Source organism: Cynoglossus semilaevis, chromosome 14 (genome assembly GCF_000523025.1).
Source record: "Cynoglossus semilaevis isolate Cse_v1.0 chromosome 14, Cse_v1.0, whole genome shotgun sequence".
NCBI classification, from domain to species: domain Eukaryota; kingdom Metazoa; phylum Chordata; class Actinopteri; order Pleuronectiformes; family Cynoglossidae; genus Cynoglossus; species Cynoglossus semilaevis.
The window spans coordinates 15,804,655-15,822,359 of NC_024320.1; the positions used below are offsets into that span (position 1 = coordinate 15,804,655).

The 17,705-nt window shown below is 40.9% G+C and overlaps 3 protein-coding genes across 4 annotated transcripts in view; 2 read left to right on the forward strand and 1 right to left on the reverse strand.

The window, feature by feature from the left end:
* The window catches only part of LOC103389773 (vang-like protein 1), a 27,691-nt gene extending 22,322 nt beyond the window's left edge, over positions 1-5,369 (forward strand). The window contains 4 exon segments of the mRNA XM_025062432.1: positions 2,113-2,273; positions 3,488-3,635; positions 4,037-4,271; positions 4,495-5,369. Of these exon segments, the coding sequence (XP_024918200.1) occupies positions 2,113-2,273; positions 3,488-3,635; positions 4,037-4,271; positions 4,495-4,755 (805 nt within the window). The 3' untranslated portion in view covers positions 4,756-5,369.
* Positions 5,370-6,748: 1,379 nt separating this feature from the next.
* On the reverse strand, positions 6,749-10,969 carry LOC103389763 (calsequestrin-2-like). The gene is made up of 11 exons (XM_008325321.3): positions 10,567-10,969; positions 9,711-9,795; positions 9,484-9,584; positions 9,066-9,174; positions 8,878-8,951; positions 8,625-8,755; positions 8,507-8,552; positions 8,151-8,205; positions 7,955-8,055; positions 7,628-7,702; positions 6,749-7,133 (listed from the first exon to the last, which is right to left on the reverse strand). Exons 1-11 carry the CDS (start codon positions 10,807-10,809, stop codon positions 6,903-6,905), a joined length of 1,251 nt encoding a protein of 416 aa, XP_008323543.1. The 5' UTR covers positions 10,810-10,969; the 3' UTR covers positions 6,749-6,902.
* Positions 10,970-11,430: 461 nt separating this feature from the next.
* On the forward strand, positions 11,431-16,840 carry poglut1 (protein O-glucosyltransferase 1). 2 transcript variants are annotated; one of them, XM_008325322.2, is made up of 14 exons: positions 11,431-11,517; positions 12,001-12,070; positions 12,162-12,319; positions 12,445-12,535; positions 12,667-12,810; positions 12,886-13,021; positions 13,104-13,225; positions 13,333-13,392; positions 13,682-13,781; positions 13,864-13,922; positions 13,995-14,162; positions 14,230-14,286; positions 14,837-14,989; positions 16,496-16,840. In XM_008325322.2, the coding sequence occupies exons 3-14, from the start codon at positions 12,262-12,264 to the stop codon at positions 16,683-16,685; spliced, it is 1,338 nt and encodes a 445-aa protein (XP_008323544.2). In that variant the 5' UTR covers positions 11,431-11,517; positions 12,001-12,070; positions 12,162-12,261; the 3' UTR covers positions 16,686-16,840. The 2 variants fall into 2 exon arrangements, with proteins under 2 accessions (XP_008323544.2, XP_016894354.2); XM_017038865.2 differs by having other exon boundaries at positions 12,166-12,319.
* Positions 16,841-17,705: the final 865 nt, after the last annotated feature.

A 17,705-nucleotide genomic window follows, 5' to 3' on the forward strand; every position in this document is an offset into this window, starting at 1 on the left:
ATGTATATATATATATATATATATATGTATATATATATGTATATATATATATACATATATATATAAAGTGATATATTTATCAGCTTTGACTTAGTTTGACACCATATGCCTCCCTTTGACCAAAGTTTGAACAAATGCCAACATCTATTTTGTCATTCTCTCAGCTTCATTCAGGTTTTGCTGCCTGTTTTCATGCTGTTACAAACCAAGATCCCTGTCTGTGTCCGACCAATAACGTTATTTAACTTTAACTTAATTATTCTGAGCTGAGAAAGTGGTTTTTGCACAGCAGCCAGAGAACAAGGGTGAACCATGACGCTGTGCTGAGATAATGTGAAGAGCATGCAGACAGTGAGCATGATGGGACTCTATTAAGTTAGCACTCCTCGTGGTTTAAAGAATGACAAAACACACTGAGGACTCAGAGAATGAACAGAGCCCAGTGTTGCTGAGGGATGTGAAGGTGTTGGTCAGTTAACACCATAGTGACGGGAGGTCAGCAGACGCCACAGGCTTTAACCCACTTATCCAAACATATCCACACAAGCTGTGTTTGCCGTTTATTTGTCTGCTGATTGTTGACTGTTGACTCTGCAGCTCCAAACTCCACAGAGAAATGCAGTGATTTAGAAGTCACGACACAAAGGAGTTGTTGATCCACTGCTGCCTTCGTCAGTGTGCTCAGATCTGGACGTTCGTGATGTAGGTGTTTAAAATTCTGTGAATCAAACTGACCACACGAGGCAGCAGAAGAATATCGACCGCTGTGTTACTGTTGGCTAAAAACAATAGTTTTCATTTCTGGATTTTAGTTTGGACTTAGACTGTGTTTTTTACACAATATTTTTTCAAATATCACATTCTTTATCTGATCCAAATATTATTAACCGAGACAAAAAGACAATGATTTTACTTCAAAGAAGTTATTAACGCTGTGATGAAGCACAGGGAATGTTCTGGAGATATTGTCGATTTTAAAAAGTAGCTCATTATTCAAGGGAACAAATTAATTTCTTATCAGTTTAAGTGAAGCCAAAAACCACAACCCAGTGCACAGAAGCAGTACATGTTATTAAAAGCTGCTTCTTTATGTTGTGTAACTTGTGGAAACACCCTGCTTTTGTGTAGCATGGCATTATTAGAGCTATGTTTAAAAAGGACAAGACCTGGCAGGCTTTACGATCCAGGGTGTAAGAGATCAGGAGCCACGGTGCAGCATATTTCTCTCTCAGTTTCCCTCCTCTTCCTGTATTTTCCTCCTTCAACTTTTTTTGCTGCCCATTGAAAAAAATGAATTCCTGCTTTAAGGTGATTTGGACAAAGATGTAGCCAATCATGCCGATCTCTCCGTGGCTCTTTCACACAGGTGTGACGCTCTTTACTGGAACGTTTTATTTGTTGCTCATAAAACAGTCCATCACTTGACTGACTGTGACTAGAAACTATTCACTGAGCATTTATGGTTCCAACTGTCTCCACCTTCCTCGGCACCAACAGCTGAGGTTATGACAGATGAAGTCAGATGACGTTGTGCTGATAACATGATCCTATTAGAATCACAGAGAAACGATCCACTCGTTTTTTTCCCCCTTAAAGAGATGATGTTCCTCAGTCAGGACAGTGAAGGTGATAAAACGAACGTCTTGTGTTAAAGTCTTTACTTCATTGACACTATTTGTCTCTGAACCAACCACGTGGACTTCTCAGTGTGTGAAAAGTCCTTTGTGTCAGCTGTGGTGGGAATTTCCCACTCAGGCATTGAGTTAAGTCTCAGCGTTAAATCTTTCACTCCTCAAACGCAGCTCCTTCTTTTTCCTCTCACATGCCAACCCCCGTCAGAGGTTTAATGGTGGTCTGAGGGATTAGTTTCATCGTCAAAGCTTCTGTTTGTTCTGAAATGGGTGTTTTTTTTACCATCTAGTAATTACAAACTATAGGACACGCATGTTTTTTTAACTCCCTCATCTGTTTTTCTTCTCTTCCTTGCACGTTCTTAATGTCCTGTAGCTGTTGTGTCTCTTGTCTTTGTCTTTGATTTTACAGCTTGAACAAAATAGTGGGAAAAAATAATAATTTATTGAAACTGATGCTGATATAAATTCTCTCCTGCAGTGTTCAGAGAGCAGCCTTGGCCATCATAGAACACTATTACTGCGACTTCCCCGTCCACAACCCGGCCCTGCTCTCTGCCTCCAAATCCCGTGCTGCCAAACACCTGGCCGGTCTCAAGGTCTACAACGTGGATGGTGAGTTCCCAGCAGCCTCTGCTGAGGGTGAGTGGGACGGTCCTCTGACCTTATGTTGTTTTTGTTTACCTAAAATTATTTTGTTAAAATATCATCAATATCATTCATAATCAAAAACACTTTTTAGCATTTTTTGGTTGTTGTTTCCACTGCAGTCGACTCTCTTCACTCCTCTTCTTCTGGTTCCTTTCTGTTATTACTTTTCCACCTCTTCCTCTTTTGACTTTTTTTTCTTTCTCCCTTCATTTTCTCTCTCCTTGTCCTTATTCCTTATCTCCTCTTCCCCTCGTTTTGCTTTCTTACTTGTTTCCTTTCCTCCTTCTTCTTTTCTCACCACTCCTCCCTCGCTAATCTCGCCCTACGTCGCCCGCCTTCTTTTTTATCTCTGTCTTTTTCTCTGATTCTTACCCTCACTCCTTCTCCTCCTCCATTGACACTCTCCTGTCTTTTCTTTAATTAAAAATAACTGAGCTTCACTTTCGCTGCTCACGTCCAAATGTTTCCAGGTGTTTTTTGTTTTTTTTCACCACACAACCTGTTTGGTTTCTGTATTATCTTCTCTGTTCCTGATGTTAGAGATAACAAATGATTCCCAGCAGATAAAATGTCTTTTTTTTCAGGTAATAAAAAACAAACTACCATCAAGAAACAGCAGCTAACAAACCAGTGTAACTGCTCTTTTATTTAATAATGACGTCCCCTCTGGCTTCCATTGTAACATTCTTCACCTATGAATCCCATGTAACCGCACTGTGAAAATTCCCATTTCTCTCCTCATGAATAATTCTGCTTTTCATCCCCGATCTCTGACCTTCATTAATAATTTACCAGCTGGGCTTCTTTTAACCTGCAACAACATCAAAGAAACAAAACTTTAAATTCCGTGGAGTGGATCCCAGATTTCCTCAAGGCACAGAACAACAAAAATTGAATGTTAAATAAGTGGGAATACTCCAGTATTCCCACATTTCCGCTGTGTCTGGAGCGTTTCAGAATTCTTTTATACACTACACCAGACTGAGGGTCAGGTTCCCCTGACCTCACTGTTGTACATCTTATCTGTAGTTCACGTATTTTAAAGAGTTCTTTTGTTCTTGAAGGCCAACCGTGTCTGAGTAGGTTTGCATCTCTCAACCCTTACGGTTGTGGGTTTGATTCTGGACTACTTGGGTGATTTGTAGACTAGATGGATGAGAAAACTCCATAAAACTGATTCCAGCCCAATTCCCGCCTCCTCCCAGGGCCAGGTAATAACGCAGCAGCAGGTCTGGCTCACTCCCAGTCCAGAGCCATGATCGCCGCAGCCGCTCGACGCAGAGACTCCAGCCACAACGAGCTGTACTACGAGGAGGCTGAGCACGAAAGACGCGTGCGGAAACGCAGAGCGCGGTGAGTGAAGCCGCAGACATGGAATTCCTCCTGAATAATAGACATAATAATAATCACGTGTTTTATTCCGATCCAAACACCACCGTGTTCATGTTGACTGTGTCTGTGCAGCTGCATCAGGGTCTCATTCATTAGGTTCCTGGTTCCTTTGACAGAAAGACACTGTTTTAAGTTCCTGCTCCTAGTTCTTCTTGTCCCCTGCGTACCCAATAATTCCACTGTTCATCCACTTATCATTGCTGTAATACACACACATTTCTGTATATTTTCATCAGAATATATAGAAAAAATCATATTCTTCTAATATTTAGGAATGTTGATTTATCTGTTTATGAATTGACGGCTAAAGGCAGTGCTAATTTAAACACCATCCTCTGGTTTCTGCCCGTTTCTTGATCCAGACTGGTGGTGGCAGTAGAGGAGGCCTTCACACATATCAAGCGAATGCAGGAGGAGGAGCAGAAGAAGGCTCCAGGAGACGTGATGGACCCGCGGGAGGCGGCGCAGGCCATTTTTCCCTCCATGGCTCGGGCCCTGCAGAAGTACCTGAGGACCACCAAGCAGCAGCACTGCCACAGCATGGAAAGCATCCAGCAGCACCTGGCCTTCTGCATCACCAACAACATGACCCCCAAGGTCGGCTCACTGAACACTCACACTGAAGTGTGATGATGTCAGATGGTGTTTTTGTGTCTCTCTGAGGAGACATTCATGAAAACGTGCTTTAGTTTTCCTTTTTCTTTCCTTCTTACATTTTACACATTTCAGGAAATACTGCACATCTCCTCTTGTCCTCCTTCTCCGTGCTCCTTCGTTGTTTTCTCACCTCACGTATGTATTTAAACTCTCACCTGTGCAGGCCTTTCTGGAAAGCTACCTGACGGCCGGCCCGACCCTGCAGTACAGCCGTGATCATTGGCTCTCTCGTCAGTGGACCCTCATCAGTGAAGCCTCGGTCACCAGCAGCCTGAAGGACGGCATGGTCTTCCTGCTCAAGTGCGTGGACTTCAGTCTGGTGGTGACGTCCAGGAAGATCCCGTACATCCAACTGTCTGAGGAATACATCGACCCCAAATCACACAAGTTTGTCCTGCGGTTACAGTCTGAAACCTCAGTCTAGGACTTCTTACTCTTCAGTTTTTTCTTGTTGCTCTCAAATGATTTTATTTTAGGTTTGCAGTTTTTATTTTTTAAATTTTTTTTGGATTTTTATATAAATATATTGTATATGAATCTGTATATCTCACCTGTTTGAATATATTGATCCGCCTCTTTTCTAAGGTTTGATTATGGATGGAGAGATTTATCACTGCAGGATGTGTGGAGGCATCAGTCATGAACTTATCTAAAATGTGGTGTGTTTGTGTGTGTGTGCGTGTGTGCGTGGGTGTGGGTATGCCTGTGTGTCATCACCACACGATCCTCTAGCGTTTGAGACGCTGAAGCCAAACAAGACAGGGACTTTTGAGGACTTTTCTTGCCTTTGAATTCACACAACACACAGATGAACCACTAAGAAGAAATGAAAGTGAAAACTTCAACTTTTATATTTGACACATGATGGACATACGTCACTAATGTCTTCCTGACATTGAAGATGATGGCCATCAGTTCTGTTACTTTTACATTTAATGCATTTGAGAAAAAAAAGAAGCTAAACCTCACTCCACTTTTGCATTAAATGCACATTTATGTATGTTTGTAAATTAAGAAGTAAATATTTTAAAAAACAAATTCTGATAATCAATGATGACAATCTTTATTTCTTTATTCATTTTCCAGAACCTTCTGCCTCTCAGGGTGTAGTGAAAAACGTCCTTTTTGTTTTTCAGCCAAAGATTTGGCAGCAGATTTTGGTTTGTTCAGTCGACTCTTTCACTCCTAGAGTTTGGTAAACTGACACAGGAACAGGTGAGGTCATTCTTCCAGATAGGGATTGTTCTTCAGGAGTGTTATTTCCAGGTAAACTCAAATATTTCTTTTTTCTTCTGGAAGTCTTTGGGATGACTGACACATGTTGCATTAAGGATACACAAAATAACTAGAAGTACTCCTAACAGGATCGTCTGGGTTTTTTTATTGACACCTACGTTCACCTCTGTCACGTGTTGACAGAGTCACTCAGGAGGAGAACAGTCAGGTCTGAAGCACCCCAAAATGGCGATAACTAAAGCCAAGCTACAAGGAAAGGCTGCAGATGTTGGAAGGTATTAAAATTAACCTCGTGTTAGTCACAATTAGCTTTAAGTCAGCTTTAATATAAAAGACCCATAAAACAGGAGACCTCGTGGTCCTCTGCAGCTGAGAGGAAAGCTTTGCTTGTCTTTGCTGCCCTCTTGCGGCAGAAGCAATAAATTATCTTTAGTCAATTTTTTCCTCCATGTAATTTTACCGATTGTTTTCGCTTCCCTTAATACTCGATTATCAAATTGCGGTTTCAGTGCCAAAAAAAAATATTTTTAAAGTTAATTTTGTCAAATGTTAAGATAAAAGAAAATGATTTTGTCCGGTGATAACAGCATCACTTATCTGTGTTCTGTCTCCATGTAAACCTCTGTCACTGTCCATGAACTGTTCAAAATACTCAGACTTTTGTCCGTTCTTGTATTTCGGTGTAGAGACTTCTCCAGGCCTAATGGGTAAATGAATCTCTGTGTCACAAAACCTGCTGTCAGAATTAATCAGTCCTGGCTTTATGGCCCCACCTCCCTGCTCCTCTTCCTGTTGGATACAGGCAGGAGGATAGAAGATGGAATGAGGAGCATTTGCATGTAAATGGAATGTTTTTCTGTCTCTCATTCCAATCCTTCTTCTTCAGTAATGTGTTGGTTACGTGGGGGCAGAAAAACCACTTCACCATCCTGATTTTCCTGGTTCTAGCCTGGGTGTGAATTTGTCAAAGTCCACAGAGAAAATTAGTGATTTTTTTATTATCCACCGCTTCCTTCATCACTAAGTTTAATTGTGTGACTGTGGTTTTTTAAAACGTTTACTGTCAAGATTCACTGAAATGAATTTGACGTGTGGAACCAGGGGACGACAGTAAAAATGATTTTTATCAGGGATCCTCACTAGAAATGTTAGTCTACGTCAAAAACATGCTAAAGCAGGTGTTCCCATGGTTGATCTTTATTGGCTTCTGTTCTTGTTCAAACACAGTTTGGTTCATTCTCAGTTCCTTGTATTTTATTGCACATTATAGTTTTAACTTTTGATTTGTTTTTTTAACCAGCCTCAGATCTGACCCCTGTTCAAAATGTTGTTTTTTTAGATATCATCATCATCACCATCATCATCATCACCATCATGATAATCCAGGTCATGACTCTGGTCATCATCTTCCATGACATTGTAACCATAGTTCTCCCACTCGTCTGTGGACTCATCATCATCCTCGGTGTTGACCCTCCCGGACAGGACGTCCTCGATCCAGTCCTCCAGCTCCTCCGCAGTCGGCAGGTCCTCGTCATTGGACATGTCCAACCACACACTGTCAGCCTGGAACATAAAGGACAAAGAGTTCCAGGGTGGAAGATCTAAATTGTACGCTCGAGCTTGGTTTTTACTGTATTTTACAAGATGAAAAATATTTTTAAAGAAGGGCCATTTCAGTGGTAACCTGAGTGTCCACTAATGTCCGCTAATGTCCAAGTCCTGGAATGTTGCCATTCTTCAGGTGTGGTGACTCACCAACAGTGCACTGAAGTGAATTATTTTGTTGATTCAAAGTTATTGTAGAGTAGACAAACCTGTTTGTCCCACGGTAGAACCTGAAACTCACTAACTTTGGTCCATTAGAATTTAAAGTCAGGCTAATGCTGAGTTCTGACCAATCAGAAACTGTTTTGTTCTAGCAGAGTGACAGGTCTGTCTAGATGCCACTGATTTGTTAGAACACAATGGACGATAATGATAATTTTTGTTGTTCTCTGGTCAAACTCTATGGTTCTGTATGTCAGTTCTCCAACTGCTGAAACAATGGTGCTTCTCACATCTGTAACGTTGACCACGCCGATCTGAGGTCTGAAAAGATCCAACTTGAATGTCTTTTCCCAGTAGGTGGTCAACTGCAGGGACAAGAAGAAGCAGGTGAGAGGTGTACGAGGGAAGGTCAGAAATATCTGAAGGTCCTGGGTTCGATTCCCAGAGGAATCACATGCTTGGCGCCTGCTGCTAATAACAGCAAATCTGCTGTTAACACAAGAGTTTCCCAAATGTAGGATCAATAAAGTTAAATTTTTATTTGTTATTTTAATTTATGCTTCATTCCAAAACACATAAAATGGAATTTTGGTAAAGTTGTTGTAAAGAGTCCAAACCAGAGGAAAGTCGTCCGGATCAATCCAGACGATGCTGAGCTCCGGGTTGTTGGTGTTGTCTCTGGCAACATCTTTCAGGATCTCCAAGAACTCATAACCATCTGGAGAGAAGGAACCGGAACAATTAGCTCACTGAATGTTCTGTGCTTAAAAAATGGAATCAGAGAGGAACTCGAGGTGAGACAGAGGAACAAACCTGGATCTTCTTCCTCAGCAAATGCAACGATGTGTATCCCATCCATGTCGTCTTCCTGGAGTTGGAGCAGACAATCAGGTTGAACAGAAGGAGACATCGTTAGAGAGGACAGGTTGAGACAGTTTGGACCTGTTTCATGGAGAGATGGTGGAGATATTGGAGGAGGAATGTAGAAGGCAAGACAGCCGGAAAAGAGGAAGAACTCAGAGAAGAGGTAATGGATGAGGTACTGAGAAGACCCTGAAGAGGAACGATCAGAAAACTAATGGAAGGAGAAGCTGCTGATGGACAAACACAGGTGGAGGAAAAGAAATATGATGAAAAAGATGAAGTAAGTGGACGAACACAAGACTCACCCATGTCTCAAACATGTTCTCTGCTCTGAGCTTCCTCAGTGTGGCCCTGTGGAGGTCAAAGTTTAATTTTTATTGATGAAACTACTTCCACATCAAGAGAGTTAATGAAAGGGACAACCTCCTGTGCTGCTTGACAAAGTCCACAATGTCCACCTCTGACAGAGGTCTACCAGGCAGCACCGCAGGCTCCTCCATGAAGGGCTCGTAGAAGTTCACCTCGTTCATCTTCAGGGACAGATGTTTGGCCACCTGGAACACAGCAGGACGTGGGTCAGGTTTAGACTTGAATTCCTTACATTAGAATAATGACTTTGATGCTTATGTTGATCATGAATATTTTATCTGCAGATTGAACATGTATATAAACTTACAGATTTATCAAATGTAGCAAAGAACTTGATATAGGGCTGAAACATCTCTGAGGCCTCCTGAAAAGATTTAAAGTCTGAGGAGAAACAAAGTTGATTTATGTCAACTCCATCTTCGGAGAAAGCTTGTTTTTTTTTTTTCTTTTAACTTTTTTTTAACTTTAATTTTATAAATTCACTGTAACGCTAACATGAATCTTCCCCCTTGAAGTAGCCAATCAGACGGATGTCCTCCTCCATTCTCTCAAAAGCCCGCACCTCCATGGCATTATTGATCATTTCCACGGGGTCCTCCAGCACCTAGGGGGCAGTAATACACAGCTCAGTACTCAGTAAATCCTGACATCTACAGGTACAAATTGAGGATGCACCAAATTATGGACTTTGCCATTTGGCCATTTGTTTTTCTCTGTTGACTTTAGTACCAGTTTAAGATTTACAGAACCGTTCTTGCACTGTAATTTATTCTTATGAAAAGACAAGTTTGAGTCTTTCTAGAACATGAATGATTTTTTTCACAGTGTAACTGTGCTGCTCCACAGAAGTCAAACCTGTGACATCGGATGTTAAAGTCTTATAATAAATACAGCCGCCCCAGGTTTCACTCACATCCAAAAGGAACTCCACCAACGTGTCGGCTGAAAGTTCCCCGTCAAACTCAATGACGCGGTCATCTTTGAAAACGTACAGGCTGCCCACTTCCTGCAGACCTGCGGTAGGACAGGAGTATGGTGTTAAATATGAACGCTCTCTCGGAGTTCAAAAAATAATATTTTTATAAAAAGAGAAAGAAACAAAGAGGACCTGAGTCTGGAATATATGACTCAACATCTTACCAAGTTTTTTGGCCACTTTTGCCCCTTTATGGGAGTCCACCATCCCAAAACCAATATCCTTGTTCTCAAGGACCTGAGCTGTGAGCTGAGAATGAACACAGACAATCATCAGCCAAGTTCACTCAGGTTTTGTTACCGCAACAACGGACCTGTGAACAGCGGGTCAACAAGGTGACTGACTGGTTTTTGCCAACATTAAGTTGCTTCTGGTCTTGATAGGACTGGTTGACCAAAAAGGCGAAGGAGAAGTGAGACAAGATCCCAGCCATTTCTAGTTCATAGAGTTTTTGGAACAGGTGATAATTAAAAGTTTGACCTAGAAACGATCCCTGGATACACCGAAACCACAGAGGAGTGAGAATAATTAGCCGAGCCCCGAGGCTCTGAGGAAATCCAATGTACGGTGGATAGAAGTGAACTAAACTTTTCACAGACCAAATGCCTCACTCTTAAACATAGTTCACTGGCCCTATGGTGGCGCTAGAGCCTCACCTTAGTTATAACACTTCAGTAAATCATCCAGCCAGGTGAGAATCTTTACATTATACAAGTGATGAATACTTTAAAATCCATTTTACATCACAGTTTTAATCATCTGTTCTGCACTGAGTAAATGAGATAAATGTATTGACATTAAATACATCTTTAAGTTTAGGAATGAATGTTTAAAAAATGGTTTGACACATTTTCTATTGAAATTAACAGCATATTATATTCTGCATTAAATCATGTACAGACTAATGATGTCAACAACAAGTTCAACAGCATTTTACAACTATGACCACAGAACAAACCCAACAGTGATCAGATATATTCATACTGTGTTTTTGGGCGGTTACTCTTGTTTCCTCCTTACCTCCAGCACCAGCTCCGTCATCTGGAACCTCTTCTGGAGACCCTTATTGGCCGACACAGGTTCGTGGTAGAAGAGACACAGAAGCTCGTATCTCTTCAGGGCTTTCTTGAAGTTGCGCTCGTTGATTTCTAGGACCCGGTCTTTACCATCAAAATTAGGGAACTCCAGACCTTCTTCTGCATTACTGAAGAAACCCAGAAGAAGGCAGAGGCCAGACAGGAGAGAAAGACAGATTTGATGCATTATTGTTCAGATGTGTCCATGAAATATACTATTTATGGCTCTGTATCACCCTGACACAGTATTCTCCTCCTCCTGTCTTCTCTTCTTCCTACTGTGATTGAAACACACTGACCAAACCTCAGGAGGATCTATTATCACCTCCTCCTCCTCCTCCTCCTCTTTTTCCTCATGCTGAAGAACATTTAAAGGACGATCATTTATGAGACAGACATATCCCAGAAAAAAACATTTATAAACCAAAAACTAAAAGAAAGTACAAGAGCTTCTTGCAAAGTATTATTATTATTATTTGGTGTTTATGGCACGTGATCAGAATATTAAAAACGCTCTTTTTATATTTTTAAAATATGATCATTCAATCTTGTCTACGAACTCAGGAATGAGGACCAACTGTAACCCACTGTTTCTATAGTTTTGCTATGTCCTGTCACGTAAACATTAAAGTCTGCTTTTTTTAAACGTGAATTAAAAAATGAGTGAATTTCATCTCAGTTTAATATTTTGAAAATAGTGGACACGTTGTTTACATTATGAGAACGTTTTAACAGTACGTTTATACGCTTCAATAAGGAATAAGATTTAATGTTTTAAGATCCCAACGCTGTCATGGTACATGAATGCAGCACAAGTTTCCGCCGGTGCCGGAAACAAGGAGTATCTGCACATGCGCAGAAAATTTGGGCTCAACCTAAGAGTAGCGCGAAGCTGGTAACTTTAAGTTTATGTTTTCACTATTTACACTCTTTTAAAAATGTTTTCTTTGTTTTCTTTGTTCGTTGTTGATATACACTGTTGTATATTTGTACTACCACCCTGTACAATGAGTTCTTACTGTGCAAAAATGTATTATTTGGCTTGGACAAAGTTGATGCTAACGACTAGCTTATTATTGACTACTATTAAAATGGTAGAAATTTAGGACCTCCTATTTTTTCAACTAATATTAATTAATAATAAATAATTCAAAACAATACTTTTTTCTAATTTTTTTCAGTGATTGATTTTCAAGCATGCCATAAAAATGTATACAGCTCATGTTTGCAGTGATTTGTCAAAAAAGTCGTTCAAAACAAAGCTCCCATTTTAAAGTACGTTTTAAGAGCAGGACACAGACCTACAATTTGTGTTAATTTTTCATGTGTGTTGTAAAGTTGTGAATTGTTTGTTTTATTTTTAATCTTTTATCTACAGACGAGCTGATGAGGCTAAAAATGCTGCAGTCTGAGTGGTTCTGACGTCATCCTCCACTGTGTATGTGCAGGTATGTTGGGGTTTTTTTTAATTACACGTTTGTCAGCTCCTGAGTGTGTATGGATTAGAAGTAAATCCCACCTGTGTTTCTGTCTCATGAGAAAGTAAAATAGAACCACAACATCAGCGTGAGCCTCTCTCCCTGACCCACAACACTGGCCACTAATTCCCTTCATAAAGTTTTCTTCGACGACTGACGACATGTGGCTGCAGAACATTTTTCTTTGGTTTTGGGCCATTTGTTGCATCCCTGTTACAGGTAGAAACTTTAAAAGATGCACTTTAATAAATTACAACAAAAGCTGTTGCAACATTTTCATGTTTTTAATTGTTATAAAATTGCGGTTATTACATTCAAATCAACAGTGTTTGTTGTTATTGTAGGTTTTGAGTGGAAGAAAATGAAAACTGAAATATCCAAAGCTGTTTCAGGCTACGCTCCATGCAGCCCTGACAACTGTAGCTGCCACCTAAGGTGGGTGTGACCCTTTTCTTTAGTGACCTAGTTGGTGGACAACACTTTTTCCTATGACAGTTAGGTCATCCTTGCTTCCTTGCCTTCGTCTGTGGTGGTTCGCCTCATTTTTACCAGGATTGTTTTCACAGTGTGCTACAGCAGGACTTGAGACCCTTTAAAGGAGGAATCTCGGAGGCCATCATGGCTTCCACCATTAAAAGGGGAGTGGGCACCCATTATCAGATCATTGGTCACAAGTTGTACAGAGAAACCAACTGTATGTTTCCTGCCAGGTAAGGCTTTTCTGTCAGTTTGGTTTTTTTTCTATGGGTTAGCTTGCGTGTTCTAAAGCAGCTCTGTGGTTTCAGGTGCAGTGGTGTTGAGCATTTCATCCTGGAGGTGATCAATAAATTACCTGACATTGAGTTAGTGATTAATGTCAGGGATTATCCCCAGGTTCCTAACTGGAGTCAGCAGATACTGCCTGTCTTCTCCTTCAGTAAGGTCAGACAGAACTCTGATGAAATATTTTCACGTGGCTAATCGTTTGTATTCTTTTTCACTTTTTATTTTCTGATCTAAACAGACCTCAGACTACCATGACATCATGTATCCTGCCTGGACATTCTGGGAGGGCGGACCAGCAGTTTGGCCCATTTATCCCACTGGACTGGGGCGATGGGATCTGATGATGGACGACCTGAAGAAGTAAGACACTGAAAGAGGACAAGTGAAGAAGAAACTTTAGTCCACATCTGAGGATGAGTATAGGTGGACGTTTTCATTGTTTTAACCCACTCCTCCACTGTGTTTAGGTCTGCAGCTGAGTGGCCGTGGAAGAAGAAAGTGTCGAAAGGATTCTTCAGAGGCTCACGGTCCGTTTACTTAAACTTTACTCCAGATAAGTACTCTTGAGCTGACGTGTGCAGAGCTGATACAGTTGTGGTTTCTACCAAATTGTTCAGCTTCCTTTAAGCTCATGCAGGTCAACACAGGCAAAAATTCAATAGTCAGAGAAAAGAAAGAGTAAAAAGAAAAACTATAATTTATGTAGCGTAATGTTTTAAGATTTAACTTTTTATTACATGAATCCTGCCCCAGTCCACTATTTGACACATCGACTGTGGAGCTGTTTTACCCACTACCTTTTGTTTTTGGAGGCAGGACTAGTCCAGAGCGAGACCCTCTGATCCTCCTGTCCAGAGAAGACCCAGAGCTGGTGGACGCAGAATACACTAAGAACCAGGCCTGGAAGTCTGAGCGGGTCAGACAGGAAATGTTTAAATTCAGTGAGATTGTAAAGACAGCAGCTGATCTGTGCTGACTGTCCTGTCCTCCTGTTACAGGACACACTGGGGAAACCTCCTGCCAAGGAAATACCACTGGTCGATCACTGCAAATACAAGTAAGCTCAGCCTCTCCTGCAGCTAGAGCAAGTGCTCTAAGAGTAGACTCCTTATCTTTATATCTTTTACAGATATTTGTTCAACTTCCGGGGCGTGGCTGCCAGTTTCCGTTTCAAGCATCTCTTCCTCTGTGGTTCTCTGGTCTTCCATGTGGGCGACGAGTGGCAGGAGTTTTTTTACCCTCAGCTCAAACCCTGGGTTCACTACGTCCCAGTCAAACAGGACCTCTCAGACGTCAGGTAATTCATTATTCATCTTTTGTTATTGCTTAATTTTAAGGTGCTCAAAACCTCTTTTTTTCCTCAGGGAACTTCTACAGTTTGTCAAAGAGAATGATGACATAGCAAAGGAGATCGCTGCCAGGTACGTGATCATAGTTTAAGGATATTTTTACACAGAGATGCAGTGAATGACATTCACAGCAAGAATAAAATTAAAGGGTTCTTCAGTGCAAACTTTCATTTAACGAGTAATTATGAAGCACTTCACTCAAACTGCACTTCATATGATCCAAATATTCTGACAAATAGAACCTTGGACAGTAGGTCTGCATAATAAAACAAATGCAGATTTTATTTTATTTTTTGTAGTGACTTTAAGAAATAAGAAAAATTCATATTCTTTCTTTTTTCATTGTCATGAAAAAATGTCCAATAATTATACAATTAAAAAAGATTAAGTGCAGTCAGAGAGACATGAAGGGCTTTTAACAAGTGCTGTTTACTGAGTATTAATGACAAGTTAGTTTTTAAGTCCAGTTGGATGATGGTGTTTTCATCACCAACTGTTGCTGAGGTTTTGTTGTTAGGAACAACTTCTTGCTGCCTCCGCCTCAGTTAAACCTCACTGTTACATGTAATCCAAAAATGTTTGGATCATTCAGTGAACTTCCTGTTTCTGCTCCTCTGTACAGGGGCAGAGAGTTCATCCTCACCCACCTACAAATGCAGGATGTTTCCTGTTACTGGCAGAGACTCCTCACTGATTTCAGTGACCTCCTGACCTATAATCCCAAAAGAAACAGCAGCTACAAGGAGATCATCCACAGACCAAGCAAGACAGAGCTGTAGGTGTCTGACTGAGAGGAAGCAGCAGAGTTTGGGTTCTGTAGAGTGTATGTACTGTTTAGATGGTCTGCTCTCACGTTTGTCCACTGAGAACCAGTACTGTCATCTGACACACGGTTATTTTCTCTGTGACCAATGATGAGGTCCTGCTGGATAATGACACCATTCACCTACTACTAGATGTAATACTTGAACTACATTAGTGTGTACCAATCATAATAATATTTTTTTTTCTCCTTTTGCTGCTACTGTACATTACATTCGGTCCGAATGGCTCTTGGAAACGATTTTTTTTTACCATTTTTCATGAGCTACGTTCAAAACTTTATTCTTAGAGAAACCTTAGAGAAACGTTGAAGGGAGCAAATACTTGTGTGAAAATATCACCAAATACATTTTACTTTGTACTTGTACTGTGGGACTGAGTGAGGATTGAAGTATGGACTCCATTCCACGTTGAAAGTCCTTTTGGAGAAAATCTTAAGAAACAGGAAAAACATAAGTTTATTATTGATCATAAAACTACATTTGGAGCACATACAGCAAAAGGTATTCTGACTTTCAGAGTCAAAAATGTACTGCCTTTTGCGAATGAGACTAAATGCGTTGACAGACGCAGCAGTAAAACCAGTCAAAACAGTCTCGTTTATCATTTTATAAAACCAATATCATGTTGTCTTTGTCTCCCTCTACTGGAAATGAAGACGACGTACATTTATTGAAAGTAGTAGGTGCATTTCATTGGTGCTTAGAATGTATTTTATACGGAAACTTAGACTTTCTCTAATTCTGTTATTGGTGCCAACAGTGCAGTGGTTTTAATGCCTTAGTGGAACAGTGTGGATTTATATTAGCTTTTTCTTCTCACTCTTTGAAATAATTAGGTAATTATTTAGTGTTTAGGTATTAGTGGGTATTTGATAAAGAACTGTGATGAATACGTTGTAGTATTTTCTCTGTCCTGAAAATTAAAAAAAAGGCGTGTCACTAGTCGAATAAGGTATTTTTAACCAGTGTATGTGACGGTGATGTTTAAGAAGGAGATCGACGAGATATTGTGGAAAAACAGCGATGAAACAAGCTGATAAAAGTAGTGGAGCGTTTGTTGTGCTTATTATTACTTTATACTTGGAAATGTATAAATTGGGGAAAATGGCTAACTAACTGCTAGTTTACTAAGTTATTAGCCAACTTTATCTACATGCTTTTGTGTGGTGGTTTTGTGACATTAGAGAACGACGTAAGTGTTCTCAGACTGGGGTCGTTGTACATGGTCTCATCTGCTAACCTTAAGAATAAGTCTGGACGACCCTGTGGTCCTGAGTTGACTCTGTCCCCAAAGAACCTTCTAGTGTGTTCAGTGTTCAGTTTTCCCTCTGAACAACAGCTGCTGAGTCTGTGTGCCTCTGCCACTGAAGAAAATCCACCTTCCGGCCATTAGCTTAAATGAAGGCGCTGTGCTCAACATCCAGACCTCTGTCCATGTGTTTGTGTCTGTGCCACAGACTGAATCCAGCTGAAGTGATGTGTCCTGGGCAGCGGGGACAGCAGCCATGTTCAGGCCCCGGGGCCACTCGGAGCACCGGCAGAGGCTCGTCCTCAACGCCAGGCCCCCCCGCCTTCTGCTTCCTGCTCCCCAGGATCCATGCAGCTGAGGTGGCTGCTGCCCAGTCGCCACAGATGCTCTCCTCCTGACTCCTGTGTCTCAGCCACCTCCTGCCCACACTCTCTGCCAAGAGACATAGAAAAGCCAGAATACCAGACCAAGATGGAAACACATCAAGGAGTTTTTAAAGAGGAAGTCTGGGATTCTGTCCGTCGCGTTTTATGAGTCGGTCTATGACCTGTTTGCATCAAGTCCATATTCGAGTTATTGAACCAGGATTCAATAGTTAACAGTAACTAATAAATGCTTTTATTATATGGATCAGAATTATTCTTAGAAGTGAAAAAAAAATAACACCTAAAAAATCAACAATCAAAATCAACAAAAGTAAATTTAAGACTAAAATAACCAAATGTAAGTCAAGGTTAGCCCACAGTTAGCTTTAGCTAAGACCTGGTGTACTAAAGTTAAGTAAGTTTAATTTTCAAACATATTTTTATGGCCATATATATTTCACCATATATTATATATCTATTATATGCAGTATGTGGTCGTTTTCTGTTATTTATGCCTCAGCTGTTCTACCTCAGAATGCAACAACAAATTTTAATGAATAAATAAACCCTAAAAGACCTAGCTAAACGTTAGCCATCGTCTGTTGTTTGAATAGCCCAAGAGTTGATAAACAATGGCTTAATATTGTTGTTATATTGTTGAAGTTGTTACAGTGGACAGCAGTAGAGACGGTCTCCGCTGTGATCATGTGCATGTCATATTTATTTACCCATGCGTCTTCACATTGGTGATTCAGATCAGTGAGTTCACTCTGTCAGCCAGATGTAGCCCTTCCAGCTCCCCTCTGTTCTCCAGCTGATCTCCTCCCTCTAACACACACACACACACACACACACACAACCTTTATCCATGGATCCAGTGAGACTCATGTTCAGCACACACGGTCCTGTTTTGGCCCTGGCTCCACATTTCCACTTGCTCTCCTCTCAGATGGTCCTCTCTCCACCAGTTGAGCCAAACCCAGGTTTCTGTAATGGGGACAGAATGTGAGGTGTTTGGTGGTTTGGCTCCCATCTGCACCCCCCCACCCCACC